The sequence below is a fragment of the Budorcas taxicolor genome, chromosome 5 (assembly GCF_023091745.1).
Source record: "Budorcas taxicolor isolate Tak-1 chromosome 5, Takin1.1, whole genome shotgun sequence".
Lineage (NCBI taxonomy): Eukaryota > Metazoa > Chordata > Mammalia > Artiodactyla > Bovidae > Budorcas > Budorcas taxicolor.
The window spans coordinates 146,050,925-146,071,841 of NC_068914.1; the positions used below are offsets into that span (position 1 = coordinate 146,050,925).

The 20,917-nt window shown below is 44.1% G+C and overlaps 1 protein-coding gene across 1 annotated transcript in view; it reads right to left on the reverse strand.

Annotated features, from left to right (window-relative positions):
• LOC128048245 (CD5 antigen-like) overlaps positions 1-20,917 on the reverse strand; it is a 34,280-nt gene that overhangs the window by 374 nt on the left and 12,989 nt on the right. The window contains exons 4-7 of the mRNA XM_052640628.1: positions 18,333-18,653; positions 11,354-11,674; positions 6,506-6,826; positions 2,001-2,082 (exon numbers count right to left, since the gene is read on the reverse strand). Of these exons, the coding sequence (XP_052496588.1) occupies positions 2,001-2,082; positions 6,506-6,826; positions 11,354-11,674; positions 18,333-18,653 (1,045 nt within the window). The remainder of the gene's footprint in view (positions 1-2,000; positions 2,083-6,505; positions 6,827-11,353; positions 11,675-18,332; positions 18,654-20,917) is intronic.

A 20,917-nucleotide genomic window follows, 5' to 3' on the forward strand; every position in this document is an offset into this window, starting at 1 on the left:
GCGCATGGCCCAGAATCCAGGGAGGAATCCTCTCTCTCCTTCCCTGTCCCCTAGGGAGAATCTCATCTAGCTTAGGAACAGAAGGCTGGGTAACGGCCTCTAAAATGTCCCAGTTATTCCTGTCACCTTTTGTTCACATCCTTGTGTAATGCCCACACTCAAATGTACCTAGAAACATGAATCTACCAAATGGAATTTGGCAAAGTGATGAGATGTCACTTAGATTTCAAGATAATTCTGATTTCCCCTTCTTAACCTGTCTTGGTCTAATAAAACAAGATGTCATGTTGTGACCTACTTATAGAAACACTTGCATGACAGGGAACGGAGGCAAGCCTCTGTCCAACAGCAAACATGGACCGAGACTCTCAGTTCATCAGCCTGCCAAGGTCTGAATGCTGCCAACATCCAGTCAATTACATTTGGACAGTTAGCACTCCTGGTTGGACCTTCAGATGATTGCATCCTTGTGAGACATTATGAGTCAGAGGACCAAGGTAAGCCATGTCAATTCCTGGCCCACCAAAGGTGTGAGGTACTAGGTGTTTGCTGATTTAAGCTGCCAAGTTCAGCACTAACTTGTTGCACAACAACACATAACTGATGTTGGGCTTCCCTCCAGTGTCAGAAGGCAGGGGTGAACAAGCTGGAGGTTTACCTGATGTGACCTCTTTCTGTTCCATCAGGTCTCACCTAGTATCCCAGGGTCCTGTTTTCCCATCAGGAACTGAGAAGTGATTTTTCTAAGACCATGAATCAGCTCTAGCAATTTTGAATTTGATTCAGAAAATGAGAATTTTTCTTATAATAACAAGATATGGTCCCTGGGGCATCACTAACACTGCTCAGGTCTAGACCCCACCAATGTGCTCTCACTCTGGTAACAGAAGTGGTACATCACAGAGAGAACAACTGGGGAAATGCTGAACTGGAGAAGATTCTGGTATTTGGTCAATTCAGACAGGTGACCACAAAAAGATACCACAGCTTGGATGATAAAACAACAGGAATGTGTTTACCTTATCACAGTTCTGGAGGCTGAGCTCAAGGTGCTGACAAGGATGTGCTCATTCTAGTTCTCTGATTTTGGCATGCAGGCCATGGTCCCTCACTGTGTTCTCACCTGATCATTCTTAGGACATGTGCACAGGGAGACAGGAGGATGGTCTGTCTCTTCCTGTTTTTGTAATGTCACATGTTGGATTAGGGCCACAACTGTATGCTCTTATTTAACCTCAGTTACCTCCTAAAGGCCATTTCTCCAATCCAGTCACTGTGGGGCTAAGACTTCAAGATATACATTTTGGAGAGAAACAGTTCAATCCATAGAGCTGGGGAGGCTCACTCTCAAAAGGAAAGAAAAGGATACAAGGTAAGGAGGTGAAGGAGACGTCGGGTGCAAAGAGACAGCCTGTGATGCTTACTCAATTTGGGTGTTATTTTTTACAGTCAAACCCTGAGATGAGAGTAAGGTTTGACAAAGTATCATGGAAGCACACAAGAAGCTACTTTTATGAATTCTAAAATTATTTACAGAAAGGCAGTGTAAGTGCTGTAAATGCAGAAAATGGTGAGACAATGACCCTGCCTTCATGTATCTTTTATGTAATTGATGAGAGAAACAAACAAGTACATGATTTAATTACTGTGATAAATTCCAAGAGATTGTCTCAGTAACTGTCAGCTTGGTTATTGAGGGTATCTTTTCTGCTGAAAATAAATAAAATGGAATAAATTCACTAAAAATTATCTTAAAAGCATCAAAGACCTCACATGATGGCTAAAAAATTCAGGAGAAATCAGAAAATGTAAATTTTTCACTGAGGTACAGGAACGTGGAATGCGGTTTTACCCTGACAGCACTAGGCCATTCAGGAAAATGTGTGGTTTTTAATGGCCCTTGATGGTGAGGAGGTATAAATCATATAGGAAATCCACACCCAAATGAGGATCCAGCAGAAGGCATTCTCCACATGAGCCGGACACCAGTTGAAACAGACCTGCTGTTGCACAGAATCAGAATTAGGGTTTGACTTTCTGGATTGTCCAGGTAATATCCATTTTTGCACTTCAAGTGGCCCACTATTGATAATACCACAAAATCATGAAAAAATAAATATGAATATCTTTCTAGAGTAAATCACCTTCATCCTAAGTCTAAATTACCTCTACAAATAGTTTTTATAAATAAAGTGACCCAGTATAGTGTCATAAAAAAGTACTCTAAGCAACAAAATGTCAAAACACAAACCAAGAGAAACTACTGAAGCAGAAACAGAGATTTCTCATGTTCAAATATCAGATATTGGCTATATATCTTCTACTATACCATAGTTGAAGAAATATAATCTTCACAGACTGAAAAAATGCATACAAAAAATTTAAAACATGATTTTTACAAATCAAAAATATGCTTTCTTAAAATTAAATGTGTGCATCAGATTAACCTCAGAAAAAGACAGATTAGAGAAGTGAATAATAAGTCAAGGTAAATTATCTGAAATACTGAACAGAGGAGCAGAAGGATAAAAATACAGAAGAGTAAATTAGAGACAAAACATGGAGGAAAAACTTAAGTTAAATTTAAATATGGGGAGAAGGAGAGGGTGCCTGAGACAAGGAGACATAAAGAAAGGGAACTTTCATATGCCATATTTGAAAAAATATTGGCTGAGAATTTTCCAGAATTGATGACAGATGCCAAGCCTTAGAGGCTTCCCTGGTGGCTCAGATGGTAAAGAATCTGCCTGCAATGCAGGAGACCTGAGTTTAACCCCTGAGTCAGAAGAAAGACATGGCAATCCACTCCAGTATTCTTGCCTAGAGAATCTGATGCAGAGAGGAGTCTGGTGGGCTACATTCCATGGGGCCGCAAAGAGTTCGACATGGTTGAAGTTATTTACATTACTTTTTTTTCCAAGCTTTAGAGTAAGTGCAGCAAAATTCAGGGGACACATATTGTAGACATATCACAGAGGTAAATATCCTAATGTTTAGTGATAATTAAAATTCTCTATTCTGAGCAAATGGAAGTATTAATACTTCCTTATCTGTCTGAAAGGAAGCATAACCAAGTGATTTGACTTATGCAATAAAGTATGATAACAAATGATGTCACTTCCACAATGAAACATATAAGAGCCAGTATTTTTGTCTACCACAGCAAATCCTACAGCCTTGTGTTAAAGTGTTAGAGTCATAAGATGGTGGGGCAAAATCAACCTGGGTGTATAAAAATTTATGATAAGCAGATACCCTGCCAAACTGAATAGAACACACCCTGTGAGGACAAATTTTGGCTATTTGTAAATACTTTATAATGTAGTTTATTCTTGCTAAAGTGATAAATAGCAGGAAATTGACAAAGAGAAAAATATTAAGAATATATTTCCTCAACTTGAAAACTATCTACATGAACCCCTAAGTTGCTAAGAACATAGGAAGCCAATATAGAGTAGACTGAAGACTTGTATGTCCTATTAAAAAAAAAAAAAGTGCCAATCTAAAACTCTATATTCAAAACCACACTTTTAAGAATGTGTGTGCTTAGTCGCTAAGTCATGTCTGACTCTTTGCAACCCCATGAACTGTAGCCCACCAGGCTTCTCTGTCCATGGGGATTCTCCAGGCAAGAATACTGGAATGGGATGACATGCCCTCCTCCAGGGGATCTTTCTGACCCAGGAATTGAACTGGGGTCTCCTGCATTGCTATAGTCCATGGGTTCACAAAGAGTTGGACACAACTGGGCCACTTTCACTCCACTCCTGCATTGCAGGTGGACTCTTTACCAGCTGAGTTACCAGGAAAGCCAACTTTTAAGAATAAAACCCTGGAAAGTGACATCATGAAAATGATGATGTAGTAGACAGCAGCTTCCCCTCCCCCACTTTCTGCCTGAAAGATCAACAATTAGACAGCTATCCACAAATAAATATAGTTCTGGAGAAAACAGGAGTCCTCTTTAGAAATTTTAGCAGCAAAAAAAGACATTTTATGCAAAAAAAAATTTAGCAGCAAAAAATGATGAGTCATTTGCCAGCATCATTCCATTTCCTAAGCCAGCATTATTTGATGCCAAGAGGTTTCCCTTGCCAGGAATGTCAGAGCAGGCTGAGGAACCAAGGTCCTGGCCTTGTGAGGCAACACGTGAAGGTTGTGCTTGAGTTTCACCTCACACAGACCTGCAAAACTGAGACACATATAAAGACCAGGAATAAGGAAGAAAAGAAGGGGCTACAGTAGCTGTCACACAACAGGAATAACTGCAGTTCAGTTTCCTGCTCTGTAGACAAATTCAGCAGATTCTGCCCTTGAAGAAACTAATGCTGCTGGCTTCCTGCAGATTTCACCAGTTTTAACCAACCCCAGTAACACATTCATTGGTATCTGCCAACAAGCACCTCCCCATTCACTTCCTCCAGAGCCCAGGAACAGCACCTGCAACAAGCTCAGTTCTCTGGCTGAACAAATGCAAGACATTAGTATAAGCCTAACGTGTGACCACAACACCATGCATGTGTTCATGGCTAGATACTCCAACTGTCCACTGGAATCCCACCAGCCTGACACCTGTCAGCAGGCTCCACTATAGTGTGCATGCCCAGGAGAAGAGAATGTGGACATGGGAGAGCACATGGAGAGCTAGAGACACCCAGGCTGCCAAGGAGCCCTTCCATTGCACAGGCCCTTGCTGCCTTCATGGGTGCCCACCACAGCATGTGTCTATAACTGGCATCTCCCCCACACAGGCTACATCTGATACCAGAAAAAAGAGAGAGACCTGCACAGTCCTCTACTTTCTAAAGAGATTCTATATTATTAAAATTTCCCACAAAGAAAACTACGATCTTGAAAGGCCAGCACTTCCCCAGAGCTCAGAAATGACTCCCACATCAAGAAAAAGAAGAGAATTCAGGAAGGAATGAGAGCAGGAAGGAAGTGTAACACAGGAGCTGTGGTGAACATGGGACTTGACCTGGATCATGATTCCCAGTCCTCCTGAGATATCAGATAATAATTTCCTCAATTCCAGCTCTTGTCATGGAAATTATATCCTGAGCAATTCATCAAACATTCTGCTAACAACCTGGAACATTACTGGCAAAAATTGTGACCACCCAATCCTTCTACTTTTAACCTTGGCTCAAACCAAATACATATAGACAGGACTGATCACTTATTGCATATTCTTTCAAGTCTCTTAATTTCACCGTCCTTAGTTTTATTCCAGTCTGTGTCATAATTTTCAAACTTGAGGCTTTCCTGCAGCCTCAATATCCCCACAAATAGGATGTGAGCTCCCCACCCAGATAAGCAGGGGCACCAGTGTGATGAGACTAGCCCCTGCTACAAAATTCATTTTTGCCACCCCTAACTGTGACCTAGTGATCTTCAAATGCACCAGTGAAAGTCTCTTGTGCCTTTTCCTTGAGTAATTCCACCCTGACCCTCAGTATTGTCACATATTCATTCCCTCCATACAGTCCTCACTTCTAGGTTGATCTGGATGTATCTTCATTTTCCAACTGAAGATATCTGTCTCTCCAGGATCTGTCAGTATAATTAACTATGTTTGCCTGCACCTCCCCATATCCCTTCTTACATGTGCACTTGTCTGACCATGTCTTTAAAGAATACAAAGAGCTTCTATGATAAACCTAATTCATAAAGGTACAACCAAGCAGCTGTACATGTGCAAAACATTGAGCTCAGCTTCCTGCCTCCTGTGACATATCACAGAGACTGGAGGGACTAGTGATTATGTGTGTGGAGCCTTTCTCCAGAGACAAGCAAGTCCTTATGTTCCCTTCAGCACCTAATGTTCAAGGAATCACTGTGTGAGTGCAATTTTAGTATGTTCCAAACTCCTTGGAAGAAAAGTTATGACCAACCTAGATAGCCTATTCAAAAGCAGAGACATTACTTTGCCGACTAAGGTCCGTCTAGTCAAGGCCATGGTTTTTCCAGTAGTCATGTATAGATGTGAGAGTTGGACTGTGAAGAAGGCTGAGCACCGAAGAATTGATGCTTTTGAACTATGGTGTTGGAGAAGACTCTTGAGAGTCCCTTGGACTGGAAGGAGATCCAACCAGTCCATTCTGAAGGAGATCAACCATGGGATTTCTTTGGAAGGAATGATGCTAAAGCTGAAACTTCAGTACTTTGGCCACCTCATGCGAAGAGTTGACTCATTGGAAAAGACCCTGATGCTGGGAGGGATTGGGGGCAGGAGGAGAAGGGGATGACAGAGGATGAGATGGCTGGATGGCATCACTGACTCGGTGGATGTGAATCTGAGTGAACTCCGGGAGTTGGTGATGGACGGGGAGGCCTGGCGTGCTGTGATTCATGGGATCGCAAAGAGTCGGACACGACTGAGCGACTAAACTGAACTGAACTGAACTGAACTGAAACTCTGTGATCCATAGTCTCATAGTTACTCTGGGAATGAGACTGGGGCTTTTTCTGATGGGGATCCCCTCGCAGACCAGACAGGACTTACTTGAGCAGACTGCTCCTGCATCCTGGTCATGAGAAAGGCCCTCAGGGTGATAGTCTTTAGGAACAGGATAGGTACACGCTGTGAGCACTGACTCTAGCCCATGGCAGTAAGTGTAACGAAACCAAATGGGGCCAATCCCTGGTCCAAAATGAGCCCCTCTGAGAGCATCAGTGGCAGCTCCACAACCCAGCTGTCTGCACACCACTTGTGCCTCCTCCAATCTCCAGTTGTGGTCGTTCACTGTGCCCCATTCTCCTTGGTGCTTCACTTCCACTCTCCCTTCACAGCAGTGGGCTCCATCCTTCAGCCTCACCTCCAGATCTGCAAGAGAGACACAGACACAGGGCATAGGAGGGATATCAGGAGATAATGAAGTAATGTGCTGGTAAGTATTAAAAAAAGAGAAAATTCTGATGTCTGAAAACAAACCTCTGTGAATAGCATTTCTTGACTTCTATGGTATAAATATTCCCACATAGCCAATTCTAAGCTCTCAATGTGCCATCACTGAACATGGAGCAGGAAGGGATGCACCAGGTATTTCTCATGAGGCTGTAAAACTAGCTCCAGGGACACCACCAAAGACAGGCTTTCAGAAACTCTGGATGCTGCCCTCCCTGTAGATGTTCCCAAGGCTACTAGGGCCCAGCTTCCCCATCTCAGTTACACTTCACAGCCCAGGATCCAGGGAAGAATCCTCCTCCTCCTTCCCTGACCATAGGGAGAATCTCATCCAGCTTAGGAACAGAGGGCTGGGGTAATAGGCTCTAAAGCTTCCCAATTATTCCTGAAGCCTGGTGTTCATGTTCCTGTGTATCCCCATATACTTGACTATACCTAGTAACATGCATCTAACAAATGGAAATTGGCAAAAGTAATGAGCTGTCACTTATGAGATTAGGTTTCAAGGTGAGTATAGTTTTTGTCTTTTTGACCTATCTTGCTTTCCCTTTCTCTTTGATGAAACCAGCTTCCATTTGTGACCTACTTTCAATAAACCTTCTTGATAAGGAAAGGAGTCAAACCTCTAGCCAACAGTCAAAGACAGACTGGGACTCAGCTCAACAGTCTACCAAATTCTGAAATCTGCCAACATCCAGGTGAGTATATTTGAGTATCCGCTCCTGGCTGAACCTTTAGATAATTACATCCTTGTACTGAGCTAGAACTGTGTCTGAGTGTCTCCTGTGAAGGTACAGGTCAGCAGCGGACTGCTGCAGGGGCAGGGGCTCTGGATGCAGCAGACCTGGGTAAGGCGTAAGCCCTCTTGGAGGAGGTCACCACTAACTCCATCATAGAGCCACCAGGGAAACAGACTCTTGGAGGGCACAAACAGAACCTTATACACACCAGGACCCAGGAGAAAGGAGCAGAGACCCCACAAGAGACTGACCCAGACTTGCCCATGAGTGTCCAGGAGTCTCCAGCAGAGGCGTGGGTCAACGGTGGCCTGCTGTAGGGTTGGGGATGCTGAGTGCAGCAGTGAGTGCATGGAGCCTTCTGAAGGAGGTCCCCATTATGTTCATTACTTCCACCATAGTTTGGTCTCAGGTCAAACAATAGGGAGGGAACATAGCCCTGCCCATCAACAGAAAATTGGATGAAAGATTTACTTACCATAGCCTCTCCCATTAGAACAAAACCCAGTTTCCCCCTCAGTCAGTCTCTCCCATCAGGAAGCTTCCATAAGCCTCTTATCATTATCCATCAGAGGGCAGACAGAGCAAAAACCACAATCACAGAAAATTAACCCAGCTGATCATATGGACCACACCCTTGTCTAGCTCAGTGAAATTATGAATCATGCAGTGGAGGGCCACCCAAGATGGACAGGTCATAGTGGAGAATTCTGAAAAAATGCAGATGACACCACCCTTACGGCAGAAAGTGAAGAGGAGCTAAAAAGCCTCTTGATGAAAGTGAAAGAGGAGAGCGAAAAAGTTGGCTTAAAGCTCAACATTCAGAGAACGAAGATCATGGCCTCTGGTCCCATCACTTCATGGGAAATAGATGGGGAAACAGTGGAAACAGGGTCAGAAATAATTTTGGGGGGCTCCAAAATCACTGCAGATGGTGATTGCAGCCATGAAATTAAAAGATGCTTACTCCTTGGAAGAAAAGTTATGACCAACCTAGACAGTATATTCAAAAGTGGAGACGTCACTTTGCCGACTAAGGTCCGTCTGGTCAAGGCTATGGTTTTTCCTGTGGTCATGTATGGATGCGAGAGTTAGACTGTGAAGAAGGCTGAGCACCAAAGAATCGATGCTTTTGAACTGTGGTGTTGGAGAAGACTCTTGAGAGTCCCTTGGACTGCAAGGAAATCCAACCAGTCCATTCTGAAGGAGATCAGCCCTGGGATTTCTTTGGAAGGAATGATGCTAAAGCTGAAACTCCAGTACTTTGGCCATGCGAACTCATGTGAAGAGTTGAGTAATTGGAAAAGACTGATGCTGGAAGGGATTGGGGGCAGGAGGAGAAGGGGACGACAGAGGATGAGATGGCTGGATGGCATCACGGACTTGATGGACATGAGTCTGAGTGAACTCTGGTAGTTGGTGATGGACAGGGAGGCCTGGCATGCTGCGATTCTTGCAGTCACAAAGAGTCGGACACGACTGAGCAACTGAACTGAACTGAACTGATGGACTACTGGAGAAGGGAATGGCAAACCACTTCAGTATTTTTGCCTTGAGAACTCCAAGAACAGTATGAAAGGAAAAAAGATAGGACACTGAAACATGAACTTCCCAGGTTGGTAGGTGCCCAATATGCTATGGAAATCATTCAGGAATATGGAAATCACTCCTGAATATCCACTGGAGTGACTGATACTGAAGCTGAAACTCTAATACTTTGGCCACCTGCTGTGAAGAACTGTCTTATTGAAAAAGACCCTGATCCTGGGAAAGATTGAAGGTGGGAGGTGAAGGGGATGACAGAGGATGAGATGGTTGGATGGCATCACTGACTTATGGCCATGAGTTGAGCAAGCTCCAGGAGTTGGTAATGGATAGGGAGGCCTGGCATGTTGCAATCCACGGAGTCACAAAGAGTTGGACATGACTGAGCAACTGAACTGAATTGAGACATGCTGAGTACGAGGACACAGGTAAGTAAGCCATGTCAATTCCTGGCCCACAAAAAGTGTGAGATACTAGGTGTTTGCTGACTTAAGCTGCCAAGTTCAGCATTAATTTGTTGCATAGCAACATGTAACTAATGCAAGGCTTCCCTTCAGAGTCAGAAGACAGCAGGTGAACAAGCTGGAGGTGTATACGTGAGCCTTCACTGCTTCATCCAGACGAGACTTCTTCCTTTGTGATCAGGTGTGCTGCCTGGTCCCACCTGAAACTGGGACCTAAACCACCTCTCTCTGTCTCATCAGTTCTTACCCAGTGTCTCAGGTTCCTGCCATCCTGTCAGGAACTGAGAAGTGAGTTTACTGTGACTATGAATCAGTTCCATAAGCTCTGAATTCGGGTCAGAAGTGAGAATCTTTCTTCTAACTTAATGAGATGTGATCACTGGGGCAGCATTCACACTGCTCAGGTCTATACCCTGCCCCATGTGCTCTCACTCTGAAAACACAAGCGATGAATCAAAGAGGAAGCATCTGGGGAAATGCTGAACTCGAGAAGATCCTGATGTATCAGAAGGTTCAGTCTGGGGACAATCACAAAATACCACAGACTGGCTGGTTAAACAACAGAAGTTATTTATCTTATCAGAGTTCAGAAGGTTGAGAAGATCACTTATCCAGGGATCTTCCCCAACGTAACACCCAGGAGCTGATTGGCCATGGCAGCTAAGGACCTAGTGCAGCCGTCCCCAAGGCTCCCCTGTCCTACTATCCCAGAGCTGCCATGGTTCATTTTTATGACCCAATCACTTTTATTAGGGAACTTGTTGTGATATCTGATAATTTCTTCCTCAATTTCAGATATTCTGATGGGATTAACATCCTGGACAATGTATCAAACATTCTGTAACAACTGGGAACATCTCTGGCAAACACTGTGACCACCCAATCATATTCTACTTTCCAACTTGTTTCAGATCAAATACATTTAGACAGGATTGAGCCCTTATTTTGTATCATTTCAGGTTCTATTAACCTCACTGTCCTTAGTTTTGTTTTAATCGTCAAACTTTTTCTTTCAGTTTCAACATCCCCAAAGTAGGATGTGAGCTCTGCACCCAGGTGATCAGGTATGATGAGACTATACCCAGCCCAAATCTCCTGTGACCTAGTGACATTCAAATGCACCAATGAAATCCCCTGAAACATTTTCATAGTGTAGTTCCCCTGACCCCAAGTATTGTCACTTGTTCGCAGGTCTTCACTCTCTCTTTTGAATCACCACTGCTTCATTGAACCTGTTCTCTTGGCACCCCCCCTCAAGTACCCACCTGATAATAATTTGTCTCTCTGGCATCTGTTAGTACAACAAACTATGTTTTCCTTCACCTCTCCTTTATCCTGTCTGGTAGCCATACTTATCTGACCATCTCATAAAACGAAACAACAAACTACCATAGTGAACCCAATTCATACAGGTCAAACCAAGCAGCTGTACATATGTGAAACATTTGAGCTCACCTCTCTGCCATTAACAACACATCACAGACTGGAGGACCAGGGGACTATGGATACAGAGACTTTTCTCCAGGGCCAAGGAAGTCCTTATGTTCCTTTGAGCACTTAACATTCAAGGAATCACTGTGTGACTGGAGTTTTCACCCAAGAATGTACTAAAGGCTGTGATCCATATTCTCATGCAATTCCCAAAAAGATAATGAAGATTTTCCTGCTGGGGATCCACTCCTAGAGCAGACAGGACTTACCTGAGCAGACTGCTCCAGCATCCCCGTCATGGGAAAGGCTTTCAGCATGATGGTCTTTAATAGTAGGATAACTACACTCCATGAGCACTGACTCTGTCCCATTGCAGTAAATGTACTGAAACCAAATGGGGCCAATCCCTGGTCCAAAATGAGCCTCTCTGGAAGCATTAATGGCAGCTCCACACTCCAGCTGTCTGCACACCACAGCTGCTGCCTCCAAGCTCCAATTGTGGCCATTCACTGTGCCCCATTCTCCTTGGTACTTCACTTCCACTCTCCCCTCACAGTGGTGGGCTCCGTCCTTCAACCTCACCTCCAGAACTACAGACAGACACAGACACAGGAGAGATTTTAGGAGACCATACAGTAGTATACAAACAAGTATTAAAAAATGGAATCTCTAATTTCTAAAACAACAACAACAAAATAAAAAAACAGAAAAACCCTCTGTTCAGCATTTCTTGACTTCTGTGGTGGAAACATTCCCACATGGCCAACTCTAAGCTCCCAATGTGCCATCACTGAACCTGGAGCAGGAATGGAGGCAACAGGTATTTCTCAGGAGCCTGTAGAACCAGCTCTGGGGACACCACTGAGGACAGGCCTTTGGAGACTCTGGATGCTGCCCTCCCTATAGATGTGCCCAAGGCTCCTAGGGCCCAGCTTCCCCATCTCAGTTACAGCCCATGGCCCGGGATCCAGGGAGGAATCCTCCCTCTCCTTCCCCATCCATAGGGAGCATCTCATCCAGCTCAGGAACAGAGGGCTCAGCCAACAGGCTCTGAAATGTTCTGATTATTCCTGCCATCTGGTGTTTATATCCTTGTGTAATCCCCACAGTCAAGTGTACCTAATAGCATGCAACTAGCAAATGGGCTTTGGCAAAAGTGATGAGAAGTCGCTTAAGAGATTAGACTTCAAGACGACTCTGGTTTCCCCTGTTGACCTGTTTTGCTCTCTCTCTTCCTCTGATGAAGCCAGCTGCCATGGCGTGAGCTGCATGTGAAGAGACCTTCATGACAGAATGGAGACAGGCCTCTGGCCAACAACCAACCAGGGACTTGGACTCTCAGTTCAACAGTCCACCAAGGTCTGAATACTACCAACATTTAGGAGAGTGTTTTGGACCAGAGAGTTGGACTGTGAAGAAGCTGATCACCGAAGAATTGATGCTTTTGAACTGTGGTGTTGGAGAAAACTCTTGAGAGTCCCTTGGACTGCAAGGAGATCCAATCAGTCCATTCTAAAGGAGATCAGTCCTGAGTGTTCTTTGGAAGGACTGATGCTAAAGCTGAAACTCCAATACTTTGGCCACCTCATGTGAAGAGTTGACTCATTGGAAAAGTCCCTGATGCTGGGAGGAATTAGGGGTAGGAAGAGAAGGGGATGACAGAGGATGAGATGGCTGGATGGCATCACCAACTCGATGGACTTGAGTTTGTGTGAATTCTGGGAGTTGATGATAGACAGGGAGGCTTGGCATGCTGTAATTCATGGGGTCGCAAAGAGTCGGACATGACTGAGCGACTGAACTGAACTGAACTGAACTTTGGATGCTATCCACCCCTGGTTGAACTTTCAGATGATTGCATCCATGTGAGACATCATGAGTCAGAGGACCAGGTAAGCCATGCCCATTCCTGACCCACAGAAAGTGTAAGATATTAGGTGTTTGCTGACTTAAGCTGCCAAGTTCAGCACTAATTGGTTGTACAAGAATTCATAATGAATACAGGGCTTTCCTTCAGAGTCAGAAGATGGGAGTGAACAAGCTGGAGGTGTATACGTGAGCCCTCACTGCTTTATCCAGATGAGACTTCCTGTGTAATCAGGTCTGCTGCCTGGTCCTACCTGGAACTGGGACCCAAACCACTTCTCTCTGTCTCATCAGGTCTCACCTAGTGTCCCAGGCTCCTGCTTACCTGTCAGAAACTGAGAAGTGAGTTTACTGAGACCTTGAATCCACTCCATTAGCTTTCAATTTGAGTCAGAAGATAAAAATTTTCATAATCTGATGAGACATGTTCCCTAGGCCACCATTCACACTGTTCAGGTCTACGCCCCAGCCATGTGCTTTCACTTCAGTAACAGAAATGGTGTATCACAGAGGGAACATCTGGGGAAATGCTGAACTGGAGAAGATGTTGGTGTGTAAGCAGCTCATGCAGGTGACGACAAGAAGATACCACAGCTTGGCTGATTAAACAGTAGAAATGTTTTTATCTTATCATAGTTCTGGAGGTTGGGAAGTCCAAGATCAAGGTGCTGGCAAGTGGTGTCATTCTGAGTACTCATCTCTTGGCTTACTGACCATGACCCCTCATTGTATGTTCAGGTGACCCTTCCTAGGACATGGGCACTCAGAGAGAGGGAGGGTGATGTATCTCTCTCTTCTTATAATTCTTCCATTGGATTAGGGTCATGGGCTTCTCCAGTGACTCACCAGTAAAGAGTCCACGTGCAGTGCATGAGCCACAGGAAACACAGTTTTGATCCCTGGGTTAGCAGGATCCCCTGGAGGAGGAAATGACAACCCACTCCAGTATTCTTGCCTGGAGAATCCCATGGACAGAGGAGCCTGGCGGCTACAGTTTGTAGGGTTGCAAAGAGTTGGACATGACTGAAGCAACTTAGAACGCACGCACATTCTTATATTTAACCTCAGTTACCTTCTAAAGGCCCTGTCTCCAACATTGTCATAACTGGGGCTAGAGCTTTAAGATACACATTTTGGAGGGGCACAGTTTTGTCCATAGGCCTGGGGAAGCTCATTCTAGGAAGGAAATACAGATACATGGGGAAGATGTAAAGGTGACAGTAGACACAAGGAGTCATCCTGAGATGTTTACTCAGAGGTTTTTTAAGAAATCTGACATTGAGGTGATAGTAAAGAATTTAAATAGAATCCTAAATGTACACAAGAAACTACTTTTATTAATACTACAATTATCTCTTGGAAGGCACGTCCTGTGCTATAAATGCAGAAAACAGTAAGACCATGTTCCTGCCTTCATGTACCTTTTATCAAGTCAATGACACAAACAAACAAGCAGATTGCTTCATTACTGTGATAAGTTCCAGGAAATCCTGTCAGTAAATGTAGGTGTGCTCATTGAGGGTATCTTATCTGTTGAAAATAAAATGGAAAAAATTCACCAAGAATTATCTGAAAAGCATTCGGTTCAGTTCAGTTGCTCAGTCGTGTCCGACTCTTTATGACCCTATGAATCGCAGCACCCCAGGCCTCCCTGTCCATCACCAATTACCAGAGTTCACTCAGAGTCACGTCCATCGAGTCCGTGATGCCACCCAGCCATCTCATCCTCGGTTGTCCCCTTCTCCTCCTGCCCCCAATCCCTCCCAGCATCAGAGTCTTTTCCAATGACTCAACTCTTCACATGAGGTGGCCAAAGTACTGGAGTTTCAGCTTTAGCATCATTCCTTCCAAAGAAATCCCAGGGCTGATCTCCTTCAGAATGGACTGGTTGGATCTCCTTGCAGTCCAAGGGACTCTCAAGAGTCTTCTCCAACACCACGGTTCAAAAGCATCCATTCTTCGGCGCTCAGCCTTCTTCACAGTCCAACTCTCACATCCATACATGGCCACAGGAAAAACCATAGCCTTGACTAGATGGACCTTAGTCGGCAAAGTAATGTCTCTGCTTTTGAATAGGCTATTTAGGTTGGTCATAACGTTTCTTCCAAGGAGTAAGAGTCTTTTAATTTCATGGCTGCAATCACCATCTGCAGTGATTTTGGAGCCCCCCAAAATAAAGTCTGACACTGTTTCTACTGTTTCCCCATCCATTTCCCATGATGTGATGGGACCGGATGCCATGATTTTTGTTTTCTGAGTGTTGAGCTTTAAGCCAACTTTTCCACTCCCCTCTTTCACTTTCATCAAGAGGCTTTTTGGTTCTTCTTCACTTTCTGCCATAAGGGTGGTGTCATCTGCATATCTGAGGTTATTGATATTTCTCCCGGCAATCTTGATTCCAGCTTGTGTTTCTTCCAGTCCAGAATTTCTCATGATGTACTCTGCATATAAGTTAAATAAGCAGGGTGACAGTATACAGCCTTGACATACTCCTTTTCCTATTTGAAACCAGTCTGTTGTTCCATGTCCAGTTCTAGCTGTTGCTTCCTGACCTGCATACAGATTTCTCAAGAGGCAGGTCAGGTGATCTGATATTTCCATCTCTTTCAGAATTTTCCACAGTTTATTGTGATCCACACAGTCAAAGGCTTTGGCATAATCAATAAAGCAGAAATAGATGTTTTTCTGGAAAGCATTAAATACCTCAAAGATAGGAACAAAATGTCTGGCCAAATCTGAAGATAAAATGGAAAGTCACTGAAATCCAGGAGCATGGAATGTGGTTTTGCCCTGAGGACACTAGACCATTCAGGAAAATGTTTAGCTTTTTTATCACTCTTGATGGTGAGTAGGTAAAATCAAATCCCACACTTACACCCAGATAAAATCCAGCAGGAGGCATTCTCTGTAGTAAGCCAGACACCAGTTGAAACAGGCAGGTTTAGCATAGAATATGATTCAGAGTTTGAATCTCTGGACTGTCCTGGTAATATCCATTTTTGCACTTGTATGAATGTGGTCCACTAATGATAACACCACAAAATCATGACAGGAAACATGTGAATCCCTTTCTGGAGTAAATTACCTTCTTCCTAGGTCTCAGTTATCCCTATAAATTTATAAATAAAGGAATCAGCATATTGTGTTAAAAAAAAAAAAAGAACACAAAGAAACCAAGGTCCATGAACACAAACCAACAGAAACTACTGAAGCAGACACAGAGACTTCTCATATTAGATATACCAGACTCTAGACCATACAACTTTCACATGTACTATATTTAGAGCTTTGCAGGTTGGGCTAGTGGTAAAGAATCTGCCTGTCAATGAAGGAGATATAAAAGACATGGGTTCAATCCCTCGGTCAGAAAGATCCCCAAAGTAAAAAGTGGTACAGTATTCTTGCCTGGAAATGTCCATGGACAGAGTCAGACAGGACAGAGCAAATGAGCACTGGAAGAAATAAAAATTCACTGCTGAAGAATCTTCAGGGGACTAAAACATGCATAAGAAATTTAAAACTTAACTCTATGTATGAAAATGTACTTCTTGATATTAAAAAGTTTGTATTAGATTACCCCTCTGAAAAAAATAGAAATAATAAGTGAAAAAAGGCTGAAGAAATTACCTGAAAGACTACACAGAAGGACAAGAACAACAAAATATGAAAAATACAGAAAAGAAAATCAGAGACAGAAAACAGTGAAAGAAGTTTAAAATAGGTTAAACTGAAATACCTAGAGGAAGACAGGAAGAGAGACACATAGAGATGCAATATAGGAAAGAGAATTTAACAGATGCAATAATAGAAAAGTATTGGCTGAGAAATTTCCAGAAATGATGATAGATTTCTGGATGTAGGAAAGGTAGAACCAGAGATCAAAAGGCCAACCTTGGTTCAATCATAGGAAAAGCAAGAGAGTTCCAGAAAAACATTTACTTCTACTTCATTGACTATGCTAAAGCTTTTGACTGTGTGTATTACAACAAACTGTGGAATTCTTAAAGACATGGGAATAAGAGACCACCTTACCTGCCTCCTGAGAAACCTGTTTGCAGGTCAAGAAGCAACAGTTAGAACCAGACTTGGAATAATGGACTAGTTTAAAATTGGGAAAGGAGTACATAAAGGCTGTATATTGTCACCCTGCTTATTCAACTTATATGAAGAGTACATCATGTGAAATGCCAGGCTGGATTCAAGATTTCACAAGCTGGAATCAAGACTGCTGGGAGAAACATCAATAACCTCAGACATGCAGATGACACCACCATAAAGGTAGAAAGCAAGAAGGAAAAAGAGTCTCTTGATGAAGGCGAAAGATGAGTGAAAAAGCTGGCTTAAAACTCAAAAATGAACATCATGACCTCTGGTCCCATAACTTTATGGCAAATAGATGGGGAAACAATGCAAACAGTGACAGACTTCATTTGCTTGGATTCCAAAATCACTGCAGATGGTGACTGTAGCCATGAAATTAAAAGACACTTTCTCCTTGGACTTCCCTGGTAGCTCAGACGGTTAAGTGTCTGCCTATAATGCGGGAGACCTGGGTTCAATCCCTGGGTCTGGAAGATCTCCTGGAGAAGGAAATGGCAACCCACTCCAGTATTCTTGCCTGGAAAATCCCATGGATGGAGGAGCCTGGAAGGCTACAGTTCATGGGGTCGCAAAGAGTCGGACATGACTGAGCGACTTCACTTCACTTCACTTTCTCCTTGGAAGATAAGCTATGACCAACCTAGACAGCATATTAAAAAGCAGAGACATTACTTGCTGACAAAGATCCGTTTAGTCAAAGTGATGGTTTTTCCAGTAGTTAAATATGAATGTGAGCTGGATTGTAAAGAAAGCTGAGTGCTGAAGAATTGATGCTTTTGAACTGTGGTGTTGTAAAAGATTCTTAAGAGTCCCTGGGACTGCAAGAAGATGCAATCAGTCAATCTTAAAGGAAATTAGTCCTGAATATTCATTGGAAGGACTGCTGCTGAAGCTGAAGCTCCAATACTTTGGCAACCTGATGTCAAGAACTGACTCATTGGAAAAGACCCTGATGCTGGGAAAGATTGAAGGCAGGAGAAGGGGACAACAGAGGATGAGACGGTTAGATGACATCACTGACTTGATAGAAATGAGTCTGAGCAAAATTCTGGGAGTTGGTGATGGACAGGGAAGCCTAGCATGCTGCAGTTCATGGGGTCACAAAGAGTCAGAAATGACTGAATGACTGAACTGAACTGAACATTCAAGAACTCACTGTGTGAGTCGAATGCTAAGCTAAGTATGCTCTAAAGGCTGTGATCCATATGCTTATAGTTTCTCTGGGAATAAAACTGAAAGTTTTCCTGCTAGAAATACCCTCACAGACCAGACAGTACTTACCTGAGCAGACTGCTCCAGCATCCTTGTCATGGGAATGGCCCTCAGGACGATGGTCTTTAACAGTAGGATAACTACACTCTGTGATAGCTGACTCTGGCCCTTTGCAGTAAATATAATGAAACCAAATGGGTCCAATTCCTGGTCCAAATTTAGCCCATTTGGGAGCATCAACAGCAGCTCCACACTTCAGCTGTCTGCACACCACAGCTGCCTCCTCAATGCTCCAGTTCAGATCATTCACTGTGCCCCATTCTCCTTGGTGCTTCACTTCCAACCTCCCCTCACAGTGGTGGGCTCCATCCTTCAGCCTCAGCTCCAGATCTGCAAGAAATGCCCAGACATAGGAGAGATTTTAGAAGACAGTGCAGTGATATGCTATTAAGTATTTTTTAAAAATCTCTGAGAAAAGAAAAATTGCTGTGAATAACGTTTGTTGACTTTTATGGTATAAACATTCCCACAAGGCCAACTCTAAGCTCCCAATGTGCCATCACTGAACCTGGAGCATGAAGGGAGGCACCGGGCGTTTCTCACAGGCCTGTAGAACCAGCTCCAGGGACACCACCGAGGACAGACCTCCAGATACTCTGGATGCTACCCTCCCTGTAGATGTGCCCAAGGCTACTAGGGCCCAGCTCCCCCATCTCAGTTACAGCTCATGGCCCAGGACCAGGAAGAAATCCTCCTCCTCTTTCCCTGTCCATAGTAACCATCTCATCCTGCTTATGAAGAGAGGGCTGGGGCAATAGGCTCCAAAGTGTCCCGATTATTCCTGTCACCTGGTGTTCACATCCTTGTGTGATCCCCACACTCAAATGTACCTAGTAACATGCATCTAACAAATGTAATTGACAAAAGTGATGAGATATCACTTAGATTAGCTTTTAAGATGACCATGGTTTCCTCTTGTTGAGCTATCTTTCTGTCTCTCTCATTCTGATGAAGCCAGCTCTCACAATGTGTCCTACGTACAGGGAGACCCTCATGACAAGGGATGGAGGCAGGCCTCTATCCAATAGTCAGCCAGGGACTGAGACTCTCAGTTCAACAGTCTACCAAGGTCTGAAGGCTGCCAGCACCCAGCTGAGTATGTTGGACGATATCCTCCTCTGGTTGAACCTTCAGATTATTGCATCCATGGGAGACATCATGTCAGAGGACCCAGTGCCATGTCCATTCCTGACCCCCAGAAAGTATTAGATGCTAAGTATTTGCTGACTTAAGCTGCCAACTTCAGGACTGATTTGTTGCACAACAACACATAACTAATCCAGGGCTCCCCTCCAGAGTCAGAAGACAGCGGGTGAACAAGTTGGAGGTTATACATGAGCTTTACCTTCTTCATCCAGATGAGATTTCTTCTTGTGCAACCAGATCTGTTTTCTGGTCCCACCTGCAGCTGGGACTCAAACCACCTCTGTCACATCAGGTTCTCACCCAGTGTCCAGGGTCCTGCTTTCCAATGAGACCGTGAATCAGCTTTGAATTCAGGCCATATACTAAGAATTTTTCTTATAATCCAGAGAGACAGAGTCCCTGGGGCACCATTCACACCGTTCAGGTCTACACTCCCCCCGTGTGCTCTCTACTCTGGAAAAACAAGTGGTGCCTCACAGAGGGAACATCTGTGGAAATGCTAAACTGGAGAAGATCCTGGTGTGTAGTTGGGTCAGGCAGGTGACCTCAAGAAGATACCACAGCTTTGGCTGATTAAATAGCAGAAATGCATTTTTCTTATCAGAGTTCTGGGGGCTGTTAAGTCCAAAATCAAGGCGCTGGCAAGCTGTGTTCATTCTGACTTCTCTGATCTTGCTGTGCAGTTTGCATCCTTCATTGTGTGCTCACCCAGCCTTTCCTAGGACATGTGCACAGGAAGACAAGAAAGGTGATCCCTCTCTTCAAGTGCTTATAGTATCACCTACAGTGTTAGAGCTACACGCATATAATCTTGTGGGTGCGTACTTAGTTGCTCAGTCGTGTCCAATTCTTTGCGTCCCCAAGGACTGTAGCCCACTAGGCATCTCTGTCCACAGGGTTATTCAGGCAAGTACACTGGAGTGAGTAGCCATTCCCTTATCCAGGGGATCTTCCTGACCCAGGCATCGAGCCCCAGTATCCTGCACTGCAGGAAGCTTCTTTACCATTTGAGCCCCTAGGGAAGCCCCACTATAATCTTCAGTTCAGTTCAGTTCAGTTGCTCAGTCGTCTCCAACCCTTTGTGACCCCATGGACCGCAGCATGCGAGGCCTCCCTGTCCATCATCAACTCCTGGAGTTCACTCAAACTCATGTCCGAGTCGGTGATGCCATCCAGCCATCTCATCCTCTGTCGTCCCCTTCTCCTCCTGCTCCCAATCCCTCCCAACATCAGGGTCTTTTCCAATGAGTCAACTCTTCGCATGAGGTGGCCAAAATATTGGAATTTCAGCTTTAGCATCAGTTCTTCCAATGAACACCCAGGACTGATCTCCTTTAGGATGGACTGGTTGGATCTCCTTTAGGATGGACTGGTTGGATCTCCTTGCAGTCCAAGGGACTCTAAAGAGTCTTCTCCAACACCACAGTTCAAAAGCATCAATTCTTCGG